Below are 26,596 nucleotides of genomic sequence, written 5' to 3'. Positions count from 1 at the left end.
CTACAGATTAGGTACTATATATTCAATTTCCATCAGAAACACATGGGCATAAATTTAAACTCTGAATACTGGTAAGAATACAGATAAATTATTTTAAAAAGGGCACTCCTTTCTGCCTAGTATAATCAAAATATTACTTAAAACAAATAAACTAAGAAAACTCAACTTTTTTTCCCATCCAGGATTTAAATAAATTTCATCTCTTCATAATGAGTGACTGCCCAGCAGAGTCATTTCCATGACTCGTGATTCTGCCAAGTGAATTCAACCAATATTAGAGCCCAATCTTAGAGGGAATCCTGACGTTAATGCACAAAGCAAAAATCAACTGTCAAAATTACTTCTGAAAATTCTTTAGAAGAATAACATACTGGAGATGCAAGGTATTATTATTATTTCCATTTTACACATGAAGCAACTGAAGCCCAGAGAGAGACAGAGAGAGAGAGACCGAGAAACTTGACCAAGGCAAGATTCAAAAAAGCAATTTGGGAGTTCCCGTCGTGGCGCAGTGGTTAACGAATCCGACTAGGAACCATGAGGTTGCGGGTTCGGTCCCTGCCCTTGCTCAGTGGGTTAACGATCCGGCGTTGCTGTGAGCTGTGGTGTAGGTTGCAGACGCGGCTCGGATCCCGTGTTGCTGTGGCTCTGGCGTAGGCTGGTGGCTACAGCTCCGATTCAACCCTTAGCCTGGGAACCTCCATATGCTGCGGGAGCGGCCCAAGAAATAGCAACAACAACAACAACAACAAAAAGACAAAAGACAAAAAAACAAAAAAACAAACAAAAAAAAAAAAACAAAAAAGCAATTTGACTCAAGATTGCCTAAACTTTACTCCTACACTGCATGGATTGTTACCCATTTATGAAGAATGAATATCATGAGAATCACATCCAGACTTACACTCTGGAATTGAAACAAAAGGAAATGGGTTCAGGTATCTTATCTTGCTCACTACTGACCCCAGAACAAAAGGTCATTAAAGTGAGGGAGTTCCCCAGTGGCTAGCAGTTAAGGATTCAGTGTTGTCACTGTTGTGGCTTTAGTTTGATCTCTGGCCTGCCATGGAACTTCCACAATGGCACACGCAATGCAAAAAAAAAAAAAAAAAAAAAAAAAAAAAAAAAAAAAAAAACCAAACATTAAATGAAAGGGACTGGAGCTCTCATCGTGGTTCAGTGGTTAATGAATCCAACTAGGAACCATGAGGTTGCGGGTTCAATCCCTGGCTTCACTCAGTGGGTTAAGAATTCGGCATTACTGTGAGCTGTGGTGTAGGTCGCAGACACGGCTCAGATCCCATGCTGCTGTGGCTGCGGCTGTTGCCAGTGGCTATAGCTCTGATTGGACCCCTAGCCTGGGAACCTCCATATGCCATGGGTGCAACTCTAAAAAGAAAAAACACCTTTGATGTGACTCCACTGTACAACAATCAACAGGATAGTCTTTATCCTGAAAGAATATTATAAACAGTGCAGGAAATAAGGAAACTGGCAGCCTCTCAAAAGAACTAACAATGATCAAACACTGAAACCCCAATTCACATTAAGAAAATGTACATTAAGTGATTCAGTAAATTGTGTAGCTAGTAACCAGAAAATTTTCAGTTCCAAGATCAGCAACTGCATATACACACAGAGACTCACACAGAAAACTATTTGGGTAAACCATAAGGATTAAAAACAAGTAACCTGGGTAATAAATTTTAAAAGGAAAAGGGAACAATGATAAATGCAATAAATATGTTTATCTTCTCTGCCTAAAACAAACACTTACACTGAAACTTGTCAAAGAGGCAAAACCTAGGAACCTGCTCCCCACCTCCTGCAGAAGCAAATCTACAGAAAACAAGTTACACTTAAAGACCAAAGCAACAGATAAAGTATAATCCCAGTAAATTTGGTAGAATACAAAGCAAGAAAACAATCAGGTTTTGAATCATGGTCAAGGTTACTTCACTGAAGGTGAAGGTGACAAGAATCTGCTCTTGAATGAAAATGACTAAGAAAGGTCAGTCAGGAAAGTACTCCAAGGAGGAAAAACAACCCCAAAAGGGTTACTTATTTATTTAGCACACGCACACAAAAGAAATTCAGATGAGAAACTGAGCTCTAAAACAAGTCCTCCAATGGTAACATGGCATTACACAAAGCTTTCAATGATATAAATTTGCAAAGTCTTAGCAAGTATTTATAAAATATTATTCTGATGATCACAAACATAGTCACTGTGAAAGGAAAAGAGCTAAAATCAGGTACATTAACCCATATGTAAGGAAATAAAACAGGAACAGTAATCGTCCCTTTATATGCAGGGAATATGTTCAAACACCCCCTACCATGGTAAATACCGAAATCTACACGCATTTTCCCTATAAATACGTACCAAAGTTTAATTTATAAATTAGGCACAATAAGAAATTTGTAACAAAAAAATAGAACAATTGTAACAATATACTGTAATACAAGTTATGTGAAAGTTATTCTCTTTGTCAAATTATTTTGTACAAATTTAATGACTTTTGCATCTTAACTAAACGCACTCACTCATGTGGCCATAACTTTTTCAGTTCAGGTGTGACAGCAAAACTAGCACAAATTTATCTTTCCTTCTTCACAATTTCAGAAATAGATTTATTCTTACCACAGATCTCAGCAACCTCACCATATGATTTTTTTTCCCTCTAGTTGAGAAAATTCACCCTTTTACTGAAAAGAAGTGCTCTTTGGAGTATCTGAATTGCCAGGATCACTACTCTTGAGCTTTGTGCCATCATTAGGTAAAATAAGGGTGGCTAGTGTACTAGTTGATCTGATAGCTACAAAGTGACTAACCAAAGTGACTAAAGAGCAGGATATATGCTGGACAAAGGTATGATTCACATCCAGGGCAGGACAGAGTGGGACTGTGTGAGATTTCATAATGCTACTCAGAATGGCACACAACTTAAAACCTAGTAATTATTTCTAGAGTTTTCCGGAGTTCCGGTTGTGGCACAGTGGAAACAAATCCGACTAGTAAGTATCCACGAGGACTCAAGTTCAATCCCTGGCCTCATTCAGTTGGTTTAGGATCCGGTGTTGCCATGAGCTATGGTGTAGACTGCAGATGCGGCTTGGATCTGGCATTGCTGTGGCTGTGGCACAGGCTGGCAGCTGCAGCTTCGATCCCACCCCTAGCCTGGGAACTTCCATAGACATGGGTGTGCCCCTAAAAAGACCAAAAAAAACCAAAAAAACAACAACAAAGAATTTCCCATTTAATATTTTCAGACTGTTGCTTGTTGTAGCTGAAATTGCAGAGGATGAAACCATGTATAAGAGGGAACTATTGTATTATCACTATAATTACACATTTATATCCAGTTAAAATATACCTGAGGTAGTTCCACTATGTTTCTCTTAAATGGCTTTAGTCCCTTAAATTTATCAAATTCCAAAAGCATATTTTAAAATTTGAATCCCAGCTTTACAGAAGTTATCAATCAACTCTGAAACACTTACCAAATGAGAAACAATCTTTCAGTACTTTATTGACTGACTACTACTTTTTTTTTTTTTTTTTGGACCAACTACTACTTTTATAAGAAGCAAATCTAGGATAAAAGGAACATACCTAAGATAATAAAGTCCTTTCCCATATTATGTCCTGAAATTCTAAGTCTACAACTAACCCCACCTACTAAATTGTAATACAGAGCAATCTTTACATAAGAAGAATCTACTTATAAGAATGTCGCTCCTGCAGGTTTTTGGTTGTAGTTCAGACAAAAATCAAGTGATTTACAAAAAGAATGCCTAAGTGAAGTTTAAGACTGTTACGCCAATTCCTAGGACAAACTGGTGGAATACAAACTGGTGAAAAGCTGGAAATTTTGAAAAAAATATTCAAATTGTGGGACTTTTTTAAAAAAGGTCAAATAATGAAACTTCATTGGTTTATTCACTTAACACCTATGTGTGAGGTTCTGAAAAATGGTAAAATATAGAACCAGTCCCAGCCTTCACAGATTCAAGAGTTTGGTAGGAAAGACAAAAACAATACTAGTACCATGCAGTAAATGCTGTGAAGAGCAAACTTCAGAGTGTTATATAATCATATAGTGGTATGCTTAGGTATGAAGGGGTTTCAGAAAGGTGAAATGACCTACTTGTTGTGACCTGAAGGATCAGAAAGTAAGGGTATTCAGCAGTTACAGAATATCCAAAGGCAAGAAACAAGAGGAAGTGGCAAGAGATGAAGACGTAAGCAAAATCAAGATCAGAGGGTTCTGTATCATAAGGAGTTTGAACTTAAAAGCAATGAGCAGAACACAACTTAATGTTTTGAGTGTGGAACTGCTAGGATTACTCTAGAAGTAACAAAGTTGATTGGCAGAAGACACTAAGGAGAGCATCAATTATTCAGTTAAGAAACAATAGCAGGGGGAATGGAATAGTCACATACTTAAGTAGAATTTTCTGGATGTTTTTCTAGATTGAATGTTGAGAACATGAGAAGAATAAAAAGTGAGGGATGATATCCAAGTTTCTGACCCGGGAAACTGGTTAGATGACACACATTAATTGATAAAGAGTACTCTCAGGAGAAAGAGGGTCTGCAGTGAAATACTTGTAAGGTAATAAGGTGAAGATTTCCTTTAAATTTGGGCCTCTTGCGAAGTCTGCACTATAAACAGGAAATTAAGGGCCCATCAGTATATGTGTTAAGTGAAGCTGCTGGAGGACAAGTAAGCATCCACTGAATGTATGAAATACAAGAATGCTATGATAGAACCAGAAAGGTCATAAAAAGAAAGGGGCAAAGAGGAGTTCCCGTTGTGGTGCAGCGAAAACAAATCCAACTAAGAACCATGAGGTTGGGGGTTCGATCCCTGGCCTTGCTCAGTGGGTTAAGGATCCAGCATTGCTGTGGCTGTGGTGTAGGCCGGCAGCAACAGCTCAGGATTAGATCCGAGCCTGGGAACCTCCATGTGTCTCGGGTACCACCCTAAAAGTTAGACAAAGGGGGGGGGGGGCAGGCAGAGAAATGAGCCTGGAAAGAAGACCAAAAATAATCAGCAAGGGAGGTATCAAGAAGTTTAAAAAAGCAAGGAAAATCAGGAAAATGTAGTGTCTCAGAAGCCAAAGGAAAAATTACAAAATTAACAGAAGATGATGTCAAATATTGCAAAGAATCAAGTAAGAAAAAGACTGAAAGGTGTTCACTGGACTTAATTATGTAAGAATATCACTGGTGATCCTGGAGTTCCCACTGTGGCTCAGTGGGTTAAGAATCAGACTAGTACCCATGAGGATGTGGGTTCGACTCTGGCCCCTGCTCAGTGGGTTAAGGATTCAGTGTTACCTCAACCTAGAGCATAGGTCACAGATGAGGCCTGTAGCTCCAATTCAACCCCTAGCCCAGGAACTTCCATATGCCATAAGTGTTGCAACCCCCGCCCCCCCAAAAAACAATGTCACTGATGATCCTGACTTTTTTTTAATGATTAGAAGCACTCCATGGGGAGGGGGGAGAATTATTTCATTTCAAACATGACTGATAATGTCAGCTTACTTAGTTTTTTATCCCCTTAATAAACTGTTTAGGTACATTTCTCCTTAATTGAGAGGGCTGACTTAGACGAGTGGTTCCTAAACATTTCATGTGGGATCATGCCTGTGTAACACAAGAAAAAAAAAAAAACAAAACTTGAACACTATAATAACTTCTTTTTAAAAAATCATCAGATTAAAAACAAATGGATAAAAACGTTAGTATAAAGTCAATAATAAGTAAATGTACATTTAAAAAAACCACAGGTTATTTGAAAAAAGAAATACCTAAAACATTTGTGCAGCCAGATATCATGTTTGGTAAATATGTGGGTATGGTTCTCCCCTGTGTTAACTCTGGCCCAGAGACTGAGAATCCCTGTGGACTAACAAAGAACTTTACCAAATTAAAAAAATCTGTAACTCTTCAAGTTTTCAACATAAATCACCAAAGCAAAATGGCACATCATGATAGATTTTCTAACAGCCCAAAATAGAAAATGATTTAACACTTTTAGTACCTTAATCTCAGATGTTATCAGCTGTGACTAGATGCCTTTGATGAAAGCCTAAAATTCTAATTAAACAAAATATGAAATTTTGCTTTTGAAGTGTTTGTTATCATAGAAAAAAGATAACTGGATATAGTCTGCCTGCACATGAAAATCTCAAACCCAGTAGAAAGAAGCCCATTAATTTTACATTAAAGCAAATGTAAGCCAAGAGACAACCACCACTAATTTTCCATTTTATTCACTAATATTGAACCCTGAACTGACAACATTTGTTCATTTCTTCATCCTCTGAAAAATTATAGCTATTGCTCAGGTGTAGAAAGAAAAGGTAGAGCATCAGGACTCTGTTTTCCTTTTTAGGGCTGCACCTGCAGCACATGGAAATTCTCAGGCTAGGGGGTGAATTGGAGCTGCAGCTGCTGGCCTAGCTACAGCCCCAGCAACACCAGATCCGAGCCTCAAGCCTTGTCTGGTACTTACACCACATCTCACAACCACATCTCACAACAAGGCCCAATCCATAACCCATTGATCAAGGCCAGGGATCAAACCCACATCCTCATGGATACTAGTTGGGTGTGTTAACACTGAGCCACAAGAGGAACTCCAACATTCTACCAGTTTTTCTATCATTTCAAAGAAATGTTTCCTTATTTACAAAACCCACTGAGGCTGACAATTTAAAGGTGCTATTCAAATATAAAACAATTTATCCAACCACAGATAATAAAAATTATAATTTGTGGTTAGTTGTATTTAGATAGTCTAATAATAACTCTAAGGACTAGACTATAAAAAAGATTCTGGAGTTCCCGTCGTGGCGCAGTGGTTAACGAACCCGACTAGGAACCATGAGGTTGCGGGTTCGATCCTTGCCCTTGCTCAGTGGGTTAACGATCCGGCGTTGCTGTGAGCTGTGGTGTAGGTTGCAGACGCGGCTCGGATCCAGCGTTGCTGTGGCTCTGGCGTAGGCCAGTGGCTACAGCTCCGATTCGACCCCTAGCCTGGGAACCTCCATATGCCGCGGGAGCGGCCCAAAGAAATAGCAAAAAGACAAAAAATAAATAAATAAATAAAATAAAATTAAAAAAAAAAAAAAAAGATTCTGTTGCTTCAGTAAAGGATTATCTAATAATTCAAAACAAAATACCGGTACAACCCCACAAATTCCACAAGAACAACAACAGAATGTGCAAGTGTTTTGGTCAGTTTTATTTTGGGTCAAAAGTGATCATTTTAAAACAGTTTAAGTTATACAAAAAAGTCAATCTTACAGTCTATTTTTTTTTCTTTTTATGGCCACATCTGTGGTATATGGAAGTTCCTGGGCAAGGGGTCAAATCAGAGCTGCAGCTAGGCCTATGGCACAGCCACCACAACACAGGATCAACACTGTGACCTACGCCACAGCTTGCAGCAAGGCCGGTTCCTTAACCCACTGAATGAGGCCAGTGATTGACCTGCATCATCACAGAGACATCAGGTTCTTAACCCACTGAACCACAATGGGAAAACCCTTAAAGTCTAATTTCTTAACTGAAGTCAGGTGAATAAGAAAAGTGTTCTGATAAAACTACAAAATATTATGAAATTTAAACATCATCACAGTGTTGATTTAGACAACACTGAAAAACTAAAAACGGGATTTAAGGAAATCTACAATCTGAAAGACAGTTTGCTAAATTCTATCAAATGCCAAACAGGTGAGATGAGGTAGTATTTGAAACTGCAACAAAATATCAAAACCCAGTTTCTTTCATAAAAGTTATCTTTACGTTTGGTCATTATTATAAAACAGAGAACTTTTATGTATTTTTCATTCATCCACTACTGTTCTGTGCTTAAAATTAATAAGCAAAAGAAAAAATGATCAGAGAATTCCAGAAATATGAAAATAAAAAGACAAATGATGACTAATTCAAAAAATTGTCTTGACTACCACTCTCATTAACAGCATTCATAATCAACAATTTTCAGGGCTGGAAGAAATGTAAGAGAGCCAATATTTTAATTCTCTTATTCTACAGGGATGGCACTAACGTCTAAGACAAAATGACTTTCCTGAGATAACTATGCTGGAGAGCCCAACATAAAGCACATTATCTCCTAGTTTTCACAGTCCATGAAATCTTCCAGCATATTTGTACTGGATCATTTCTCTCTATATATCTTTTTTTTTTTTTTGTCTTTTCTAGGACCTCACCCGAGGCATATGGAGGTTCCCAGGCTAGGGGTCAAATCGGAGCTACAGCTGCAGCCTATGCCACAACCACAGCAACGAGGGATCCAAGCCATGTCTGCGACCTACACCACAGCTCACAGCAACACAGGATCCTTAACCCACTGAGCGAGGCCAGGGATCGAACCCACAACCTCATGGTTCCTAGTTGGATTTGTTAAACACCGAGCCACGATGGGAACTCCCTCTTTTTGTATGTTAACGCTGTATCTTACTCTCCCATTAGAAGATTATATGGTGCTCTCAAGGTCTAGCACAATGCCTGATATATAGTATACACTAAACTAAGGTAGTTTGCTCCAACATCAAAACTTTCTTTAATCTGACTACTTAGTAGAAATATGTCTTCAATCTTAATAACGTGGCAATAACTTGCAAATGTATACAACTGGGAGTTACTTGACCAAAGGTTTCTCTGAACTCTGATTTACTCTGTAACTGCATTGTACAATCCCAGACTCAGGTAAAATGCTCCACACCACCTCATCTCATCTAGTATTGTAAAATGCAGCTAGGCCAATTCCCCCACAGCTGTCAGATACCAAAAGGATTTAACAGTCAGTTCAACAAAACCATACAAAGCAGTTCATCAGACATCCCGATGCATGGTTTAACATCACAGAATCTTTTTCAGGCATGTAAATTTCCAGGTTAAAATTTTGAAATGAAGATGCTTCTACCCCAAAGATTTAAAAACTCATTCCCACAGATGAAATAAATGCTCCTGAACACCACTGTACTCTCATTACCCAACAGTCACTGTATTTACCCATCTTCCACCCTTCAAAAAAAGGGGAGTGGCTCTTTATTAAAAGGTTATTACTAAGTTCCAGGCCTTGGAAATGACCAAAACAGTTCATACCGTACTGTAGCAATAGTTAAGGGCATTTGACTTCCTCTACTAGTTAATTAAATACAATCATCACGTTTACAAACGTCTCCATACCCACAACGCTAGGGATAAATGCTGTGTCACTGAGAAGAAAAACAAGTATTTTTCCAAAACCAAAAGGAAACTGTCAACGAAGGACGCTAACCTGTGCCCTCGGGCTACTTCAATCTCAATAAAGGCAGCCAGAATTGAGTTTCCCTAAACCCAAGTGCTGCCACTTGGCTGCCCCGGTCTGATGGGAAGCCCCCTGACCGGCACAACCCGCCAAGGAAAGGCTGCACCCGCCGGGCTCCACCTCCACAGCCCGGGGATGCTTCTCACCATTTCCAGGTGAGCACCGGGGCCTTCGGGGTGTCCGCTGCCCGGAGCCGGACTTGCCCTGCCCTCCGGGGTCTTCCGTTCACTGTTGCGCTTCAGGCCGCCGGCGTCGCCTCGGCCCCCGGTCTCCCGGCGCCGCCGCTGCCGGCTCCACAGGTACATGGCACCCGCGCCCAGCAGCAGGGGCGCTCCGACTGCCAGGGCGAGCTGCCATCGCGGCAGGCCCCCGGTGCCCGGGCCTGTAGTCGCACTGCCACCGCCCACTCCACTCCCGGAGCTGGGCACAGCCGCTGCGACCACCGCCGCCTCCACAGGTTTAGAGGCGGCCATGACGGGTGTCCTCCGCCACCGCCTCCCTGCTTGTCGCTGGCGCCACAGTCACCAGGCAGCGTGCGAACGTAAACCGGAGCGAGTCACGGAAGGAAAGCAGTGAGCGAGCGAGCACGCTAGGCAGCAAGAGCGGACGACAGAAAAGGGCCAGAGGTCACCGGAAGCCCAAGGCATGCCGGGCCAGAACTGGCGGTTCTTCTCTTCCCTTCTCAACCGAGAATGGGGGAGGAGAAGTGTAGAATAGTTCCGGGTCAAGGTGCTGGGCGTGAAGTGAACAACCCAGGCAGTTCTTTCTCTTTTCTTTCCTCTCGCTGCTGTTTGTGAGACTAACTTCTGCGGCCTTGTGACTTCGGTGGTATCCGACGCCGTCCCCTACGCCTTCAGTAACGAAGGGCAGAGGGCCCTATGCTCTAGGGAGGCTGGGGCGAGCCACATATCTAGCGGTTTTACAGCGCTCACGCGAGTATAGGAAAAAGCTCGAAGCCGCTCTAAGAATGGGCGGGAGTGGCGAAGAGTTATGAAGGTTATTGGCTGTAAGGAATGGTGGGCGGGGCATAGGCCGAGCCACTCAGTTCATTGGTAGAATTTGGACCACACATTTTTCTTGTTACTGCCACGTTGGCGCTTCTCAGAGCCGGGAGGCCGTTGGCTCGGTTGTTCACGTGTCAGAGGAAACCAACGGATTGGAAGGACTTTTAAAGATGTATGAGGAAAGAGCCCAAAGCTGACGTTAGCCTGCTGTATCACTGATCTTAGCTCTACCATGGCCAGGTTTTAGTTTGGACTAATTTGAGGTCATTGTTGGGGGCAACAACAGGTAGCAGAACTCAGACGGTAGAAACGGGCAAATCTAGTTGGCCCCAGTCAAAATGGCTTGAACGGGGTCCCTGCGACTTACATTCCACACCAATTGCGAAAGCCATGCCGTCTCTGCGTTGTTATGAGGTTCCCGAACTGAGTAGGTAGAAATGCGGAAAACCCAGAGTTCCCACCTTTCCTATATGTATTTGTGTCGTACCGGATTCCGCCTAACACCCCAGCCCACACCTCGCTCCCTGGAGCATACAGGCTCTCCCCAGCGCTGTGAAACGCCCGTTGTCATTCCTGTTTTGCACTAGATGTTTCAGTCCTCTTGCCACATTCCCAAGTTGAAATTTCAACTCAAGGCTTTCATGTATCTAAGAACTGTCAAATCGTTTCCACATGATCTGCACTAGACCTCTTAAAATACAGAAATTTCCCCTGCAAGGAATTGTTTAGAATTCACAGTATTTTCAAAAAGAAAAGAATTAATAGAAAATCAGAATTCCCAACTACGGCTTCTCATTTCACATATACTGTGCACACCTTACATTAAAAATTTACAAATGGGATTTCCTGTTGTAGCTCAGCAGGTTAAGAACCCGGACAAATATCCATAAGGATGCACGTTCTATCCCTGGCCTGGCTCAGTGGGTTAAGAATCCAGCATTGTGGAAAGTTACAGTGCAGGTCACAGATGTGCTCAGATCCAGAGTTGCTCGCTGTGCCTGTGGCATAGGTGGGCAGCTGCAGCTCCAATTAGACCCCTAGCCTGGGAACTTCCACATGCTCCGGTGCAGCCCCAAAAAGACAAAAAAAAAAAAAAAAAAAAAAAAAAATTTACAAATGATCATTTTGTTTTGGGATACAACTGAGGATTTTCAACACCACAACAGCACTGCGTAAAGATTGAAAGGAGATAATTTATTAAGTGGTACCAAAATAGACTGACTAAATTAGAATGGCCTAATTGGAAAGTTTCAGGATTATTGCTTTGCTCTTTTGCTTCCCCTGAGTTCCTATTAGTAAATTGCTTTCAGGCAATCGGGTTCCTTAGCAACAGGCGTTTTTAGAGGAGCTAAAAATAATAGCAATAGACTTATTTGAACAAATAGTGATTGTTCCAGGCAACAACTTCTCTTCCTTCCTGATTCCCATCCCCCAAAGGCAAGTCTCCTATCTCCTTAAAGAAATTTTTCCTTTGCTTTTTCAGAACAGTAGGATTTTTCTTTCCTGAAATTTAAGTTTTTCTACAGCCTCATAAGGATTCAGAATGCTAGTAATTACAAACTATTGGTAGGAATTAAAACATTTAAAGTTTTTAAAGCAGGAGTTCCTGTCATGGCTCAGTGGTTAACGAATCCAATTAGGAACCATGAGGTTGCGGGTTTGATCCCTGGCCTTGCTCAGTGGGTTAAGGATCTGGCATTGCCATGAGCTGTGGTGTGGGTTGCAGGCTGGGATACCGTATTGCTCTGGTTCTGGCGTAGGCCGGCGGCTACAGCTCCGAATAGACCCCTAGCCTGGGAACCTCCATATGCCTTGGGTGCAGCCCTAGAAAAGAAAAAAAAAAAAAAAAGTTTTTAAAGCAAATATTTATTTATTGGAATAGGTAATAGATTGTTATAGCTACAAGCCAAAAGTTACTTTGAAAAGTCTTCCAACCCCAGTTTCCAGCCACCCAATTCCCTAAAGACAAGTTAGAGCTACTTGAAACATTTTGTTTAATTAGCTGATATTTATGTAAAGGTTTGGTTTTCTTTGGTTTTATTTTTAAAATCCGCATCAGTACTTGAATTTGCCATTGTTACTTTAATACTTTGTTAAACATCTAATTTCCATTCCCTAGCCTATTCATCTCTTTCTCCCATTTTCTCTACCATTTCTTAAGTGATTCTAACATAGAACTGAGTAAAAGTGTCACTACTTCTGTAACCTTACAGACCTGATGCCTAAATTTCTAAGCTGTGAAGTACTGAAATCACACACCTTTCAAGTTATATTAAAGATTTAATTAGATAATTCTTAAGGTCTTTTTAGTGTAATGTATGTTACAAATTATTAGACACTCAAATGCCTAATTTTCTGTTTTTCTAAATGTTAAAGGCGATGTCTCATTTTTTTAAAAATTGAAATTTTGAGCCAGGAAGGGTGATGTAGCTGGGGCTTTGCCGGCCTCACTATGTCTGCCATTTTCAACTTTCAGAGTCTGTTGACTGTAATCTTGCTGCTTATATGTACCTCTACTTAAATCTGATCCTTGGCACCCAGCCTACTGGACAGAAATAAAACTGGATTGTTGGGTATACTTTGGAAGTGTGCTAGAATTGATGAACAGAAGAGTCCTTATGTTGCAGTATGCTGTGTTGTGATGGCCTTCAGCATCCTCTTCATACAGTAGTTTGGAAAAAAGTCAGAATTCAGTTGCCAGCAGATTTAAATATGAAAGAAAGGACTTATCTGCGGAAAATAATGGAAAGAATGGTTAACCCTTTTATCTTGAACATGAATGAGATAAATTTCCAGCTACTGTTCTCTATTTTTGTTATTGGGCCAATGCTCTATATCAATTAGGGTGTAAGCATTTAATATGCAGTGTTTGAACATGTCTGTAACAATCAATCTCAGTACTGTCACTACTATTACATTCTGCATATGTCATTCTCTTGTGTTAGATACCAGTTTTTAGTGAGGTATCTTTAAGGCACATAGTAGAAAACAAAATAAGTAAATTATTCAAGTTCCTTTCACTGTGATTTGGAAATGATAAATCTTTATAGAATGAGAACTTTTTTGGGCTAGCTTTTTTTTTTTTTTTTGGAAAAAAAGTTTCAATTTGTGTTGCTAAGGATTGCATTCATATTTAATAATGCTTGCTTTTCCTCTGGCCACACCATTTTGAGCATTAACCAGAGTACCTCTACTCTTAGCAAACTGTGGTTTATTACAAGTCTTTAAACTATTTTTAAAAAGCCTATGAAGGTCCTTAGGAGGAAAATAAATGAGGTGTGACTTAAAAGTAGTATTGAGAAAATGTTCCTATTTAACATAAAAGAATTCAGAATACCTGATTGTGTTATAGCCTCTGATACCACTCTTGTTAAGTATGGATAAATGTCTTAAGCATAAATTTGAGAAGCTAACTCATCCTCTGAATAAAACTAAAACTACATGCTTAGAGTTCAAAAGAGCTAAACAGAACAATTACACAATCCTAAAAAAATAAAAATAAAAATTGAACTTTTGTTTGTGAACATAGATATTTTCTTGCTAGGTTAATGGAACTCAGTAGAAGCTTTCTTCACTTTCCTGGTCTGTATCTTAGGTGGCAGTTGAATGAAGCTGAATATCTAATGGCCTAGGCTGCAGAACACCTGAGTTCTTACTCTAAATTTTAATACTACTAAGATGTGTGTGTGTGACTGGGCACTTCTACTTTCTATATGATGTGACCAGTAGATTAGATGATTCCTAAAGATCTCATAGCTTTAAAATTGTATGAGTCTGTTCCCTCAATTGTCATTGCTACATGAAATTCTTTCTTTTCTTTTATTTATTTATTTATTTATTTTTGTCTTTTTAGGGCAGTACCCTCAGCATATGGAAGTTCCCAGGTGGTTGAATCAGAGCTACACCTGCAGGCCTACACCACAGCCATAGCCACGCCAGATCCAAGCCAAGTCTGTGACCTACACCACAGCTCACAGCAACGCCTAATTGGTTAACCCACTGAGAAAGGCCAGGGATCGAACCCTTGCCTTCATGGATACTAGTCAGGTTCGTTATCACTGAGCCATGACAGGAACTCCTACATGGAAGTCTTTTTGATTGGTAGTTAGGGGATAGCTGCTTTGTTGATTGGTGGCCAAGCCTTCCAGTGGGTCCACAAACATGCTTCTCTTAGGCACACACATGCACAAGTTGATTCTTTTTCAACTCTTCCTTATGTTTCCATTCTTTTCTGTTTTTTTTTTTTCAATGAAAAATTACTCGAAATAATTATTTATGCTGGGAGTTCCCATTGTGGTGCAGCAGAAATTAATCTGACTAGGAACCATGAGGTTGCGGGCTAGATCCCTGGCCTCGCTCATTGGGTTAAGGATCTGGTGTTGCCATGAGCTGTGGTGTAGGTCACAGACGCGACTTGGATCTTGTGTTGCTATGGCTGTGGTATAGGCCAGCAGCTGTAGCTCCGATTCGACCCCTAGCCTGGGAACCTCCATGTACCACGGGTGAGGCCCTAAAAAAAAAAGCAATAAAAAGGAAAAATTATTTCTACTTGTTACATCTACCTATTTATCACCCATTTCATCCAAAATCTCTTGTAAGCTAGTTTCTAGCTTTATTGCTATTCTGAAATTGCTTTAAAATCACACGTTGTTTGTTTTTATCTTTCCTATGCTTTAATGGGGCACTTAACATGGGTCATTCTTAACTTGAAATGTTATTTTCCCTGGTTTTCAGGAGATTAAATTCTACTCTCTGACCAGTCTCTAGATACATACTGTCCAATAGAACTTTCTGTGATGTTAGAAACATTGTATATCTGATGTCCTATATGGTAGCCACATGTGGCTATTGAGCATTTGAAATATAGCTAGTTGACTAAATTTTTTGTTTTAATTTAAATTGCTTTCAGTAGCTTCATACGGCTAAGGGCTACCATATTGGACAGCACACCTCTAGATCTTCCTCAAGTATGAAATCCATAACAATAAATTCTCTATCTGCATTCTCTTCACCAGTAACCAAAGTACATCACATTGTTTTGGGTACCATAGCTCTATCTACACTATCCCAATGACTTATCTCTCCACCTCTAGTCCTGTAATTTCCTGTTGTTTGCTGAACAGCTTTGCCTGGTTGCCTCATTTTAAAAAATATAACACATTGTTTTTCCTCTTTATTCTTTTCCTTGGTATAATCCTTTTTTTCTCATAGTACTATTACTTTACTGATTACCCACACTTTTTGGACCTTTCTTTTTTCCAACCCTACCTACTCAAGTGAATGTACCAATATATACATATGTAAACACAAAATCAGCTGTGAAGTCTTATTGATTCTTTGCTATATTTAAAATGTTTTTCTTCTTTTTCATGCCCTCTGCCACTTCCCAGTTCAAATATGCAAAAACACTTAAAAATATGTCTGACACATTGGAGTTCCTATTGTGGTGCAGTGGTTAACGAATCCAACTAGGAACCATGAGGTTGCAGGTTCTATCCCTGACCTTGCTCAGTGGGTTAAGGATCTGGCATTGCCATGAGCTGTGGTGTAGGTTGCAGATGAGGCTCAGATCTGGCGTGGCTGTGGCTGTGGCGTAGGCCGGTGGCTGTGGCTCCGATTTGACCCCTAGCCTGGGAACCCCCATATGCCACGAGAACAGCCCTAGAAAAGGCAAAAAGACCAAAAAAAAAAAAAAAAAGTCTGGCACATAATAGGTGCTCAATAAATAGTTTCTTCCCTTCTTTTTTCTCTTTTTTTTTTTGTCCATTTCCTTCATCTTTCTTGAATGTTGTATTATTTCCCAACCTCTAGTGCCTCTCTTCTCATTTAACCTGTATCTTGTACATTGTCTAACAAAATGTCTACTCTGGTACTATATGTTTTCTGTCTTTGCGTTGGGCTATACAGAATTTTATACTTATTCCTACAATTACCACATTGCCATAATTATTTGTTCTCATGTGTGCTCCCCATACTCAATTTTGAGACCCTGAAGGGTAGAGACCATGCTATAGTTACCTTTGTATTCCTACATCTGTTAGGGGCTGGACATATAATGAGTATTTGTTAACACTTATCTACCCAACAAAATACCTGAAATGTGGTCAATGCTGAATAGTTCTATGAAGTATTTATTTGCCAGTTTCCTGACTACTGCTTTATCTCCATTCCTGTTGCCAACTTTAATGGTCTGGGGCCAACATTGTTGTCCAGTACCACTGATATCAGCTGGGAAACCAACTCAGTTGTTGCTACTGCTGCCATCACCATCATCATAGCTACTAGTTCCCAGTCCCAAGCATGCTGTGTTCACTGCTACCTCCTCTACCACTGCAGCTCCTTCCAGTAGGTCCTGCTTGATTTGTCCTTCATATTCCACTCATGACATATAGAAGCCCTTATTTCTTCTGAGTCCTCACGCTGTTAATTTTTTCCCAATCTTTCTTCTGATGTTTCTGCCTTATTCAACTTCCATCAAATCATCAGTTGAGTGGGTGGTACTGCTTTGCTTCTCAGGGGAGATGTCACTTTAATGATTCAATCAAGTGGTTGCTCTTTTTGCTGTCAGAAGAAGCCTCTGTATTATCCAGGGAACAATCTACAATAACCCTAGATCCGTCTCCTTAGCTGTGACTGTTAGCTCACATGTATACTTTAGGCACTCATTTGCCACTTTTCTGCCCACTCACACAGATCATAAGATCTTTCCATCCTCATCAGCTTAGTTCATTGCCACCCACAAGAACTTATGTCATTTGCAAATATAGAGATGTTGCTTTGCACTTTAATTTATAAAGATACTTTTATTATTAAAGGTATAAGTTATAATGGAGTTCCCTGGTGGCTCAGTGAAGGATCTGGTGTTGTCATTTTTCTTGCTGAAACTGAGTTGAACCTCTGGCTCAGGAACTTCCGCATGTTGTGGATGCTGCCAAAAAAAAAAAAAATGTATAGGTTATACTAATTTTTCCCTACACAAGCATGCTGGGAGAAGTGGGGGCTGATGTATAGCCTATATTTTGTTCTCCACAGTCTGGTATCAGGCTGTATCTGCCTGGAGAAAAGTATTCCTTTTTCTGTTTTGTGTGAAGATGCTGGTCCATCACTGAGTAAATGGGCCTGCAGTGGAGCATCCAACCATTTTCTAATTTATCCCTATTAGACCCTGGTTACTAGTCTAATGATCCTAGCATTGGTATAGCACTGAACCTGAGATCCTCTAAGCTATTCTTGCCCATATTTACCTTTTGTTTTCCTAACTAGTGGAAAATAGCCTCAACTCCAAAAATGAGACTCAATTTTGTTAAATTATGAAAAAATGTAAAACTGTTAAAAATAGTTTCTGTACCTATGTTCCATTTACTATTGTTGCTTGACAAATTATCCCAAGTGGTAGTGATTTAAACAACTCTTTTATTACATCTTACAATTTCGTTGCTCAGGAGTTTGGGCAAGTGTTGATTGACTTCTGCTGTGTCAACAGAGTTAACTCTTTTGCTGGACAGGCTGGTCTGGAGGGTTTAAGATGGGTTCACTCAGTGATGGTATCACTCAGCGACCCCTTGGTGAAGATAGCTTGAAAATTGGCCTCAGCGACGCCTTGGTGAAGATAGCTTGAAAATTGGCCTCAAGAGACTCTCAAGTGGAGCATCTTCTTGTGGCCTTTCCAGCATGGAAGCCAGGGTAGTCAAACTTATTTTGGCAGCTCAGTGTTCCTAGAGAGAGGGTCCTATGTGTCCCAGAAGGAAGCTGCAAAACTTTCTAAAACATCACTCCTACCACATTCTATGGGTCAAGCATGTTACATGGCACAAGTGAATCAGATTCCAACTCGCAATGGAATAAGTAGTGAAATAATTATAGAAGTTGCAAATAAATGTATATAGAGATTCCACATACCTTTCATTTCACCTTTCTCAATATTGACAATTTGCATAACTACAGGGCAATATCAAAATCAGGAAATGGACGTTGATACAATCCAGAGAACTTACTCAAATTTTACTAGCAATACATGCACTCATTTGTGTGTGTTATAGTTCTGTGAAGTTTTAACACGTGTAGTTTTAACACATGTGTAACACAACTACCACTGCAATATACAGAGATTTTAAGGAATTGGCTCACATGACTATGGAGGCTAGCAAGTCCAGAATCTGCAGAGTAAGCCAGCAGGCTGGAGACCCATGAGAAATTCCCCTAGCCTGGGAACCTCCATATGCCATGGGTGTGGCCCTAAAAAGACAAAAAGACTATATATATATATATATGGACTATAGAGAATGAAATAAAGGGAAACAATTGAACAAAAGAATGAAATAAAGGGAATATCATCTTTTCATTACTGCAGTCTTCTGAAGCAGTGAATATGAAGGAGGGCATTGCAAAGCTACTTCATTTTACACTGCTTGCCTGAATACGCTTAATGCCTGACACTTTATGAGAACATGCAGACCACTAGTTTCCTACACCTTAAGAGAAGGTCATTCCTTTCATATTTAAGTACAAATACTTAAGTATACACTCAAACTCTCTAGAAAACTGCAGCCTTCTCAGTCTCTGGACACTTAGAGTAAACACTGTGGCTTGGTGAAGCACAGCATTAGAACAGGGTCAAAGGGCAGCTCCCCTTGGTCCTGTGCCCCTGGAAGTAGCATCTCCTCAAGGCAGGTGTCCAGGCCCCTGCCAGGGAAAGTTGGCAGCTGGGCTCCCAGGCTGCAGCACAGCCTCCCTCCTCTCAGGCCCTGGCTTTCCAGGCAAGATGGAAGAGCAGTTCTCTCCCAGCTGCCAAGACTTGACACCTGCTGATACTCTTCTTTGCTGCCCCAGGTTTGTTAAAAGAACTCTAGGCCAGGCAAAATGGTAAGCCATCTTCATCTCCAATTTTTAAAGAAATGGGTTTAAGTAGGAAAAAATGGAGGTGGACCAACTTTATATAATGTAGATCAAATTCTTTTTCTCTTGGGGTCAATTTCTTTGGGAGAATTTTTGGTCCAATATTTGAAGAGTTCCCTTTCCTTCCTGCACCGGGGGTCCTGAAGACCACCCTCCAGGTTTGGTGGCTCTCTAGAAGTACTCACAGGGCTCAGCATATAGTTGTACTCATAGCTAAGACTGATAACAGTAAAAGGACACAAAGCAAAATCAGCAAAGTGAAAAGAAGCTGAGACCAAGTCCAGAGGAAACCTGCCTCAAGCTTCCAAGCATCCTTTCCTAGTGGAGACACACATAATGTGCTAATCCTCCAGCACCGAATCATGACAACTTATGCCTAGTGTATGTATCAGGGAATTTCATTGGAGCCTCAGAACCCGAGGCTTTTATTGGCTGCTTGTCATGTAGGCACACTCTGCCCGGCATGTACCAAAACTCCAGACTTTCAGAAGAAAAGCAGTCATTCAGCATTAACCATAAGGTTGTACAAGCAATTTAGGCCACTCATTAGTTAGGACAAGTTTTATGTCACTGCAGGGAACTGATTACCAGGCAAGTTCCCAGATAACAGTCAAGGACCAACCTTGCAAGGAGGTCTTTCTAAGGAGAGGCAATATTGGGATGCTATGTTAACTCTTTTCTGCAAAATCCTTCCTTTTGGCCAAGGCATTTTTAGAGTGAATTTATTATTAGTGGGACCCCATGCAGCAGGGTGAAAGCAACCTGCAGTACGAATTTTCATTATGCCCTCCAGGGGTCCTGGATTTAGCCAATTTAAAAAAGTCCCATTAACAATAAAGGTGAATCTTAGAAAGTCAGGCAGCTTTCTCCTTAGTTTTTGTATTAATCTTTTTTCACCTTGCCTGAGCCATCAATTCAAGCCCAACACAATTCTGACTGGTAAGTTGAAGCTGACCTGCATGTGTCAGGTCATGGAAGTCAGATCTAAAGCAGGGCCGATGCAATCCCTGATAGTCAAGGTACACACACAAGAAGTACAATTCCAAAGAGGACCCTTGGAAACAAAAATGTTGCCATTGTTAAATCACTCAAATGAGGACACACAGTAATTAGGTGGGCAATACAGGTTAGCAAGGGCTCCAATGTGGCTTCCCACTGTGGGTCCTTCTGCCCTAGGGCTCTCTGTCCAGTCCAAAGAATTCAGCTGAGTCCCCAGTTTTATTTTATTTTGGGGGCTGTGCCCACAACATGTGGCAGTTTCTGGGCCAGGGATCAAACCCATTCCAGAGGAGCAACCCAAGCCACAGCAGTGACAATGCGGGATCCTTGACCAGCTGAGCCACTAGGGAAGGCCGAGTCCCTGGTTTTAGAGGGATTTCCATAAGGCAGTCAGTTCCAAGCAGTTTTGCTTGTCTTTGACATCAGTTCATTGCCTCATGAGTGTGGACAATATCTAGAGGGGTTCTTCATGGAATTGTAGGACTGGGGAGGGACATTTCCTGCTGTGTTACTGTCAAAGTTGTTAGGTGTGATCATAGGCTCAGCAGTCAGCTTGAATTCAAGACCTCACAGCATCTTGGGAGGCTACATTGGCATTCAGGAGCAGTTCTGAGGAACAGAGCAGTTATAAAAAATGGAAGTCATTAGTTCCTTCCCACCTTTTCCTGCTTCTCCTAGGTGCTGGCTTTTTGTGTTTTCTGTGTTATTACAAAATTAATGTGTCTCCTACAGTAATCATAACTTTACATTTTTTTCCTAATCATTTTTTATTTTCATCTAGACCTTTCAGCAGGAAGGGTTTGGTGTAAAGAGGGTATTGAGAATTTAGCCAAGCTATTTCATAGGATTGCTGCCTCAGCATCTCTTGTGTTTGGCCAAGCAGCCAGCAATGATCTTAAACTGACACTAGTCCCCTCAGACAAAATCATGCCCTAGATGGCAGCCCGCAGAGTCACAAGGAAATATAAGTTCCTGATATGACTTCCCCAACAGCCCTCGTGATCAGCAGTCTCCTCTGTCTCCCAGTGCTTTCTCCTTATGCACTCCTTAGGTAAGACCATAAGAACTTTGATGGATTTATCAAAATCCTGCTCTTCTGGTTTGAATCGAATCTGGCCTTAGCCTGACAACTGCCAAGCACTCTACCCAGATTCTAATAAAAACATGTTCTGGGAGTTCCCATCATGGCTCAGTGGTTAATGAATCCGACTAGGAACCATGAGGTTGTGGGTTCGACCCCTGACCTTGCTCAGTGGGCTAATGATCGGCATTGCTGTGAGCTATGGTGTAGGTTGCAGATACTGCTCAGATCTCGCATTGCCGTGGCTCTGGTGCAGGCCAGCAGCTACAGCTCTGATTGGACGCCTAGCCTGGGAACCTCCATATACCATAGGAGCAGCCCAAGAAATGGCAAAAAGATAAAAAAACATAAACAAACAAAAAACATGTTCCCCAGGTCCTCACTATCTGCACTCTGCCTTGACATCTTATGTGGTCCCTCAAAGCATGCCAGGTACTTCCTCCAGCACCTATCGGTAATAAACTTCTCTATTTTAATTCCTCTTGAGGTTGGTTGTTGAATTACAGCTCATCATCTGACACACTGCCCTCCATTTAATAAGTATGAATTTAACAAATCCAAACAGAGGAACAGAAGAATTTACATACAAAAACATTTTTAATAAACTTAACCAGAAAGACAAATCATACTCAGGAACTGATGGGACAAAATCCTGACTTCAAAAGTTTTCAAAATGTGTTTATATAACTGCCACCCGAAAAGATCCATCTTTGTTTGGGGACAGCTAGATTTAATAATCAAACTACATAATTAAGAAGAAAGGTGAGTGAAGTAGAATCAGGTTATCAATACACTGTTGCAAACAAAATAATCTGAAAATCATAACACGAGTCAACAGCAGTGAAGCATCTCTGGCAAGGGGTTGAGAACACTATGTGTCAGGAATGGGTGGAGGGTCTCATTCCCTGTAATGTTCTCTCTTCCAACTTGGACTCGTGATAGGAATCACAGGTTATGGAGTCCCCATCATGGCGCAGTGGTTAATGAATCTGACTAGGAACCATGAGGTTGCCGGTTCGATCCCTGGCCGCGCTCAATGGGTTAAGGATCCCATTGCCATGAGCTGTGGTGTAGGTTGCAGATGCAGCTCAGATCCCTAGTTGCTGTGGCTCTGGTGTAGGCTGGCAGCTATAGCTGCGATTAGACCCCTAGCCTGGGAACCTCCATAATGCCACGGGAGTGGCCCTAGAAAAGCCAAAAAAAAAAAAAAAAAAAAAAAAAGGAATTACAGGTTATATTTCTTGTGACTAATCATCTCAGATGCAATTATTCCCTGCAAATAGATATATAGAGCCACTAGCAGCTTGGTTTCAGATGGTCCCATCTGAGAACAAATCCTTTCCCGTGGGCACTTGCAAGTAACCCATGTGGTCCAGTCAGCATCCATAATTTTTTTTTTTTTTTCCCCTAGGGCTGTACCTGTGGCATATGGAAGTTCCCAGGCTAGGGGTCAAATAAGAGCTACAGCTGCCATCCTACCCCCAGCCACAGCAACATGAGATCCAAGCCACGTCTGAGACTTACACCACAGCTCATAGCAATGCCGGATCCTTAACCCACTGAAAGGGGCCAGGAATCAAACCCATGTCCTCATGGATGCTAATTGAATTGTTTCTGCTGTGCCACAATGGGATCTCCCTATAATGTTTTTATAGTTTAAGGCCCCATAGAGGGAGTCTTAAGTCTGCAATAATCTCAGAGTCTGAATTATTGAGCCTGTGTCTGCTTTCAGAGGCTGAAACAGTCCATCTCAGACTTAATAAGGTTTCATTCTACTCTTAGGTCCAGGCAAATAGAATCTCTGAATTCAGGATCCCAAAAAAGCCAGTGATTTTTCTTCTTTAGCAATGGCAAAGCCAAGAGTCTACAGGGCCAGACAGTGAGGTTCCAAGTCCTTCTAATCCTCTTTTATTCGGTTAGACTTAAAGTCCAAATTGACCCACTCAAAAATATGCATATGTAGCTGGAAAATCATCAATGTCTAAGGGTCAGACATCTCATTTTACAAGACTGTCGTAGCAAACTAAAAACTGCCTTTTAAAACTCAGTTATATTTTCCTGTGGATATTTTCTTTCCTTTTATGTTTTCTAGCTTTTCCCATAGGCTCCAAAAGGCAAAAATGTTAGCAAAAATAATCAGCTGTGAGGTTTTAATTCTCAATCAGTCAAAGAGCTTACATTTTAACTCATCCACCAGGAGCAAAAAGCACGGATTTTATGTTCTACTAACACTTTTTATTGGACAGTTTTCCCTGATTGGGATAATCCCTCTAGCACGTATGAAATAACAAACATATAGTATTTTATATCAGTTTTTATCATACATCTAGAAGTAACAGCCGCAAAATAAAAAGCCATTTTTTGAAAGCCTTTCTCTCTTTCTTTTTCATTGCAAGTTTATACACACCTCTAGCAGTAAACTCAACCCTTTCAAGATTAACATCACAGAGAGAGCTCAGCTAGAATGCAAGGGGCTGTTGTACCAGTGGAAAGTGTTGCTTTCCCCCCTCCTTTATTTCTGATTTATCTAAAGCTTGCTTCAGCCTTGATACTGACCTAGTCTTTGTCCCTCCCTCTTGTAGGAAAGAATGAAACCCTGAGGCATCATCCAGGCTGCACTTTAATCTCTTCACTTTAGCTACCACTGCCAAAAGCAGCCAACACATTCAGTGAACCATTTCTCCTGGGGTTATATGTAGCATCTTAAAATTCCATATGGAGTGTTTGTGGTTATGGTTTATTACACTGAAAAGATACAAAGCAAAATCAGAAAGGGAAAGACATACTGGGTAAAGTCTAAAGGAAACCAGGAATAAGTTTCCAAAATTCCTTTTCCAGTGAAATCCCATAGAATGCGGTTAATTGCACCAGTGAGTTATGGTAACACATGTGAAAAGTTGTCTACATGCTCATTAAAGACTTAGTGCCCAAGGGTTTTAATGGGTACTGGTCATGTAGGCACCCCCCTATGAACTGAATGTCTATGAGCCTCCAAATTCTTATACTGAAGCCCAGTCTCCAATGTGATGGTATTTGGGAGTGCCTTCTGTGGCTCAGTGGTTAATGAATCCAACTAGGAACCATGAAGTTGCCAGTTCGATCCCTGGCCTTGCTCAGTGGGTTAAGGATCTGGCGTTGCCGTGAGCTGTGGTGTAGGTCGCAGACGCGGCTCGGATCCCGTGCTGCTGTGGCTCTGGTGTAGGCCGGCATCTACAGCTCTGATTAGATCCCTAGCCTGGGAACCTCCATATGCCGCAGGAGTGGCCCTAGAAAAGGCAAAAAGACACACACACACACACAAACCAATGTGATGGTATTTGGAGATGGGGCCTTTGGAAGGCAACTAGATCATGAGGATGGAGCTCTCGGGAATGGGATCAGTATCTGTGTGATTGATTTTATTTTATTTTTATTTATTTGTTTTGTGTGGTTAATTTTATATGCCAACTTGACTGGCTATGGGGTGCCTAAGTTAAATTTGACTGGCTATTTGACTGGTGTTTGCGTTGTGGCTCAGTGGGTTAAAGAACTGACACCGTCTCCATGGGGATGCAGGTTCCCTCCCTGGCCTCACTCAGTGGGTTAAGGATCCTGACTTGCCACAAGCTGTAGTGTAGGTTTACAGGTGCAGTTGTGATTAGACCTTAGCCCAGGAACTTCCACATGCTTAAAAAGGAAAAAAAGAAAACAAAACTTGGCTGTATATGGGTATATCTGTGAGGATGTTTCTAGATGAAATCAGCCTTCAGTGGGCTCAGTGAAGTAAATCACACCATGTGGCTTGGCATCATTTAATCAACTGAGGCCTGGAATAGAACAGAAGGCATAAGCAGGAATTCACCCTTTTTTTCTGCCTCTCTCCCTGAGCTAGGATATCTCATCTCATCTTCTGTGTTTGGCCTGAATTTGCACCATTGCTTTCCCTGGAAGCCTGTGGACTCAGACTGAATTATACCACTGGCTTCTTTGGTCTCCAGCCAGCAGATGGCAAATTGTGGGGCTTCCCAATCTCTAGCACGAGCCCATTCTTGTAATAAATCTCCATGCTCTTTTTTTTCTGCACATTTTCCAATATCTAAATTGTTTCTGTGTCTACAAATCATTCAGAAGTCCAAGAACTAGATATTACTCAAAGAGATTTTAAAATTAATTTCTATTTCTTCTCTCCAAAATGCTTTCAGGTAATAATTAGATATTATTTGTTCTGGTTTCTCTATCCCCTGCCCAGAGATTTATTTTTGTTTCAGAAATTGAAAGAAAAGACGCTTTTGTCTTAGGAGGAGCAGGAAAGAAGAGGTCCATCCATAGCCAACTTTTATGGATAGATCTGATCCTGTTCCCCCAAGAGAAGTTATCTGATTTCTTTCTTTAATAACAGAGACAACCAATAGTGATGACATAGCATTATATGTTTTCCTTTCTCAGTTGGGTCATTTTTTCTTTTCGGCCACACCCAATGGCATATGGAAGTTCCCAGGCCAGGGATCGAACTTGCGCCACTGCAGAGACCCGAGCCATTGCAGTGAAAATGCTGGGTCCTTAACCCACTGCACTGCAAGGGAACTCCTCATCTGGGTCATTGAGAAGCTAGGCTTCCTCCATTCTTTAGTAAAAATATTACAAAGTAACGAGCATGCATCTTATTATTTAAAGTAAGAAATTAAAAAAGTTGCAAGGCATTTTTATGCTGTGGTTACTTTCCCTTAGTAACATAAGTTGTGGAACAGTGATCTAGGAACACATTACAATTATTTATTAAGTCCATATTTATATCTCAAGGAAAATCTTTCATAAGGAAAGTGTACTTAAGAATACTTCTACTTAAAAATACAAGATTTATCAGGAGTTCCCTTCGTGGCGCAGTGGTTAACGAATCCGACTAGGAACCATGAGGTTGCGGGTTCGAATTCTGGCCTTGCTCAGTGGGTTAAGGATCCGGCGTTGCTGTGGCTCTGGCGCAGGCCAGTGGCTACAGCTCCGATTAGACCCCTAACCTGGGAACATCCATATGCCGAGGGAGCGGCCCAAGAAATGGCAAAAAGACAAAAAACAAAGAAACAAAAAACAAGATTTATCAAAGGTTTCTTAGAATACTGGTAGAATGATGGGGAGAAACTGGACTTTGTTATACTCCTTGCATCACACTTTGATGTGCTGCCTCATAGTAATTTCACCTTGGGCAAGTGATGGTCTATTGGAATCTCAATTTCCTTACCTGTAAAATATGATGAAAATATCCCAGGCATAGGGTTGTTAATAAT

The 26,596-nt window shown here is 41.0% G+C and overlaps 1 protein-coding gene and 1 pseudogene across 3 annotated transcripts in view; one reads left to right on the top strand and one right to left on the bottom strand.

Annotated features, from left to right (window-relative positions):
- TOMM70 (translocase of outer mitochondrial membrane 70) overlaps nt 1-10,325 on the bottom strand; it is a 47,321-nt gene extending 36,996 nt beyond the window's left edge. For all 3 annotated transcript variants that reach the window (XR_014824950.1, XR_014824951.1, XM_021071309.2), the window contains exon 1: nt 9,503-10,325. Coding sequence is in view for 1 of the 3 variants with exons in the window: in XM_021071309.2 (XP_020926968.1) it covers nt 9,503-9,829 (327 nt within the window). In the remaining 2 variants the exon portion in view is untranslated. The remainder of the gene's footprint in view (nt 1-9,502) is intronic.
- Nucleotides 10,326-12,792: 2,467 nt separating this feature from the next.
- On the top strand, nt 12,793-13,124 carry LOC100522520 (protein kish-A pseudogene; annotated as a pseudogene).
- Nucleotides 13,125-26,596: the final 13,472 nt, after the last annotated feature.

The sequence above is a fragment of the Sus scrofa genome, chromosome 13 (assembly GCF_054392235.1).
Source record: "Sus scrofa isolate SSC_HxYL_T2T_F1_AM1 chromosome 13, Sscrofa_HxYL_maternal_Yorkshire_Landrace_v2.0, whole genome shotgun sequence".
Classification (NCBI taxonomy): domain Eukaryota; kingdom Metazoa; phylum Chordata; class Mammalia; order Artiodactyla; family Suidae; genus Sus; species Sus scrofa.
Note: the sequence above shows the minus strand (reverse complement) of the source record. Positions and strands in the feature narration are given on the sequence as shown.